General features: G+C 37.2%; 1 protein-coding gene across 2 annotated transcripts; it reads left to right on the forward strand.

The window, feature by feature from the left end:
* Nucleotides 1-912: 912 nt before the first annotated feature.
* Nucleotides 913-2,878, forward strand: LOC109536459 (nuclear transcription factor Y subunit gamma). 2 transcript variants are annotated; one of them, XM_019902685.2, is made up of 9 exons: nt 913-1,125; nt 1,208-1,384; nt 1,537-1,669; nt 1,725-1,910; nt 1,968-2,090; nt 2,166-2,327; nt 2,381-2,527; nt 2,577-2,693; nt 2,750-2,878. In XM_019902685.2, exons 2-9 carry the CDS (start codon nt 1,356-1,358, stop codon nt 2,819-2,821), a joined length of 969 nt encoding a protein of 322 aa, XP_019758244.1. In that variant the 5' UTR covers nt 913-1,125; nt 1,208-1,355; the 3' UTR covers nt 2,822-2,878. The 2 variants fall into 2 exon arrangements, with proteins under 2 accessions (XP_019758244.1, XP_019758246.1); XM_019902687.2 differs by having other exon boundaries at nt 2,184-2,327.
* The last annotated feature ends 1,681 nt before the right edge of the window (nt 2,879-4,559 follow it).

Genomic DNA, 4,559 nt, shown 5'->3' on the forward strand with positions numbered 1-4,559 from the left:
AAATGAGCAAGAACGCTCATTTGTACATCATTCTAGACAGAAATAAATGGCCTTTTTAGAAAGTGAACCATGGATGGGGAAATGTTGACAGTTTTCTCAAAAAATGATTGAATTCAAGAAGTTTTAGATTTGCGTGGTTTTTTTGAGTTGCAAAATGCACTTGAACATGACGCTGCTTGTTTCGAAGTTTCTCAAGAACCAATCGAGCCACATAATTCGTTTTGGCATCGTTGGATATAGAATTGAAAACTCGATTCAGTCGTAACAACGTGAGTGAGGAAATTCGAATAGTTTTGACTCAGAAAGCCAAATTTGAATATCACACACTTAGGTGCAAGATTATGCCAAAATTTCATGTTCTCCGTCCCGTTTTTGCTCATGTCTTGGAGGCAAAATGAGCAAGAACGCTCATTTGTACATCATTCTAGAGATAAATAAATGGCCTTTTTAGAAAGTGAAGCCGCCTTGTTATGATGACAACAAAGAACAATTTCGCGGTGACAATTTGATATTTCGAGAAAAGGCGATCCCTACATTTAACAAATCTTGTTGAATTTATCGTTTATCCTTATCTGTTTTATCGTCACTTTCTCTATTTTTCTATGGATACCGGAGTTTTTAATAATTACGAAGCAACAGGTTTTTACCTTGCAAAACATTGTTGTTGTCATTCTTCTGATATAGTTTTTTGCAAATATCTCAGTTTTTAATAACAATTATTTTTTTACTAATTTTTCTGTACTTCTAAAACACCCCCAGTCAACACCTTCAGAGGAATAACGCCAATTTTGAATCACCCTGTAGTAAACTATTGAACATCACAAGAATCTACATCTAAGAACAAACTGATTTCTTCTTCTCGCTATTTTCTCGATCTAGCCATCGATGGAAATTCCCTAACGTAACACTGGCAGAGACGTAGAGCTGTATAATTGATTTATAGGTTACTTTGTTGTCAAATAAATGTAATGGCTTTGAAACTGAAACTGGAAAGTGGTAACGAAGCTTTAAAAGAATATTCGGAAACAGTTTCATTAGGAGATTACAGCGCCTACAGGAAGTCATTAAAAGTCCTCCAGAAGAACGTAAACGAATACTTGTCTGCTCTAGTTGCAAACGAATCAGGCAAGAAGCAACCGCAACATGCCCACTTGCGGACGTTATTTTTTCGCGATTTTGCCCTAATGAAAATCATCAATGTTTTTAGGGCCCATAGAGAAGACACTTGAACTTGACTCAGAAGGATCTGATTCTGAAGAGGCCTCAGCTAAACGGGCTCTGAGCAGCGACAGAGAACTGCACAGGCCCAAAGCTCACAAAAAGGCCAAAGAGCAGTAACAAGTTCTTGGTACAACATGGCTACATCACTTTTTTTTGTAAATGCGTAAGTATCGTAAAAGGAATAGAAAGCCTCGATAGATCCAACACGCTTACACACAAACTCGAACCAATTAAGTTTCTTGGTTTCATTCCATTGGATGAAACCTATTTGAATAAAATCAGCCAAAATGGCAATATTAATGAAATACATTCTAGAGATGGAGCCGAAGCTGACACCAAAAATGAAGGTGCTCAGGGTGACGATCAATCAGCGCCGGTTACCGAAGCCCAACAGGCTTTATCAGTATTTTGGCCTGAAGTGATAGAGGAAATAGATTCCATTCGAAATGTACGTGCTTGGCAATGATAAAACCTGTATTTTTAATTTCGGCTTTAAATTCCAGCTTGATCTGAAACAGCAAGTGCTGCCCCTGGCCAGAATAAAAAAGATTATGAAGCTAGATGAAGATGTGAAAATGATTAGTGCAGAGGCACCGTTACTCTTTGCAAAAGCGGCGGAAATCTTCATTCATGAGCTTACCTTAAGGGCCTGGATCCACACAGAAGACAATAAGCGAAGAACTCTGCAGGTATAAGAAACATGCGACTACAATTCTACTGTCTGTTACTCTGCTTTAATTATTTAGCGAAATGACATAGCAATGGCCATAGCAAAGTACGACCAGTTCGACTTTTTAATCGATATAGTGCCGAGGGAAGACATCAAGCCAGCTAGAAGAGAAGAATCCGCAAGAGGCACCACGGATCAGGTAACTTGATGCCCCACTGTTTATACTAATTAATTCACTGTAAGCAGTGTTTGCTTGTAACATGTGTTATTTCAGGTGCACTATTATTTCCAGTTAGCGCAGCAGCACCATGCAAATCTTCAAAATAGTTCTGCATCGAGTACAGGCACCACAACCACTGCAACAGTGACGCAGCCGCAGGGCACGATCCAGATTGTTCAGCCGCAAGTGCAGACTGTGCAAGTCAGCGCGGTGGAGGTGAGCCACACCAACTTCCCATTGGTCCATTTCTAATGTAAATGGTTCCTCAGAATACCTCCAGCTCGGCAGGCACTGAATCTACTCAAACGCCCATTATTCTGCAGTCAACTGGGCAAACAATTTCGCAAAACCCCGTGGGAAATGTGCAGATTATCCAGCAGATCGTCACGCCAAACGGCGAAATTCAACAGATTCCCGTATGTCATCAAAACACATTTATATGAGTTACTAAATTAAATGTTCCAGATTCAACTCACGCCTCAGCAATTGCAAATGATCAAGCTGCAGCTTCAGGGGAGCAGCTCGCAGCCGCTAATCATCCAAGCACCAATCACGACAAATACCTCGCAGCAAGTGGTCCAAGTAGGTCTAGTGCCTTAACAGTAACTAAGAACAAACGAGCGGTCATTTCTTTTCAGGTGGCTCAACAAAACGGAGGCTCCCAACAAGTGTTCTTAACCCAGACAAATAACGCCGCCGAAAATGAATGATTTCAAACATAAGGAACAAAAAAATGTGTTTAAGTTTAAATAGAGCGCTGAAAATCTTGTCTTTTTTTCATAATTGTCCCCCTTAAGACTAAAGGAAACAGCCTAGTATATTGTAGAAACTAAATGTATTTTCAAAAATCAACACTTATAAAATATGAATTTTGCAAACAGTATAAATTTATATGCTGGTTCTAAAAAGTTCGCTTAGAAGCTGTAACTGTTTTGTACAAAAAAATAAATCTATAACTTAGCAATAGTAGGAACTAACTGATCTAATTCTATTCAAATGATGACAATTCACCAGTCGGCAGTGGACTGGTATTAGTTAGCTAACATAAACGCTAAAACATGTTTTTTACTTTTCATTCATTTTCCATTGAAACATGAACACCATCATTTTTTTTTTTAGTAAATCAGTTTTGGAATCAAACACATAATATTAAAAGCTGTAAATATACAATTTTTCATAACAATATACATATACTACTCTTTATAGTTGCATAAATATAGATTCTTATTATTGTACTTAACTTCATACTGTTTTGTAATAAAATACATAAGGTACATAACTTGCACAGTATATTCTAAATATATGGTGAAGAGCCAACATCAAGGTGTTATCATGGTGGCTGTAAACAGCTAAATTTTATTGTCTAGATGCGACCATTTTTTCGTCTGTAAGTGCATTGATATAGCACAAGTGTGATTACACATACAGGAATATTTACAGTTTAAGGCAATAGTAGGTCCATACAGTGCAACATTTAGCTCTCTATAAAAGACAATAGTTTGTGAAAGAACTGTTTGGGTGTTGAGATCTATCTGAGAACGTGCTTTGTTGCAATCCATTTAACAAAACGCGAATGTGTTTTACGTTGTGCAATGGAAACCGAGCTCAATTGCCAATGAAAGGACAAAACGTGCTCTAAATTGTTACATTAAATGAGTATAGTTTGTAAACGTACAAAAACTGATATAAAAGTTAGTGAATTATACAAAATATGACCCTGTCTGCTTTTGGTCGAGATGGTTAGTTACAGATGCCACAATGTTATTCCAAATGATCAATTGACACTCTTTCGATGCGTTTTCCTGCTATTTTTAGAGGTAAATGTGCAAATCTTGAATTCACGCACTCAATTCATCATTTAGAAGCTCATCACTTCCACCATCAGTTATCACGTTTGCTTTATACGCATTTAAAGGCAGTCAGCAAGGACTTTGCCCCTGAATTTTGTCTCAAATTTGATACAAGTTATGACTATCACCAATTGTGCCATTCAATTGTATTTTTACTAACTTTAGTAAAGACCAACTATTGGAAATTTCCGCTTTTTAACATTTGGCACTTTTGGCGTATTAAAGAATGAGAAAATATTAATACTAACAGGTGTAACAAGGAATGTAACAACTGGAAAGACACGCAGTGCGTGCAGTTTAACACTCAGGATCATTTGCTTTTTCGCACTTAATCTTAGATAATACATTCAGCATTATCAAATTCATTCCTGGGTTTCAGTCATTTATTGTCTCTATTTATCAATCAAAATACGTTTCGGTGTATTTTTCCACCATCATCAGTTTTTATGTGTAGCGTTGTTGCTGCTTTAAGCCTTGCCATGCATTTGGAGTAAAAAATACTGAGTATTTTATTCGTTTTGTGTCCGATAATGGACAAAATTAATACTCCAAATGCATGCCAAGGCTTAAAGCAGCAACAACGCTACACATAAAAACT

The sequence above is a fragment of the Dendroctonus ponderosae genome, unplaced genomic scaffold, assembly GCF_020466585.1.
Source record: "Dendroctonus ponderosae isolate FM_Combo_2020 unplaced genomic scaffold, Dpon_F_20191213v2 Dpon_F_20191213_6, whole genome shotgun sequence".
In the NCBI taxonomy this organism is placed as follows: domain Eukaryota; kingdom Metazoa; phylum Arthropoda; class Insecta; order Coleoptera; family Curculionidae; genus Dendroctonus; species Dendroctonus ponderosae.

What these genes read in the sequence shown, in the direction of transcription:
- LOC109536459 (XM_019902685.2), top strand. Translation starts at nt 1,356, where the DNA reads ATGGCTACATCACTTTTTTTTGTAAATGC. An exon ending in TCACTTTTTTTTGTAAATGC is followed by an intron (nt 1,385 to 1,536) that starts GTAAGTATCGTA and finishes AATACATTCTAG; the next exon opens with AGATGGAGCCGAAGCTGACA. An exon ending in TGCAAGTCAGCGCGGTGGAG is followed by an intron (nt 2,328 to 2,380) that starts GTGAGCCACACC and finishes ATGGTTCCTCAG; the next exon opens with AATACCTCCAGCTCGGCAGG.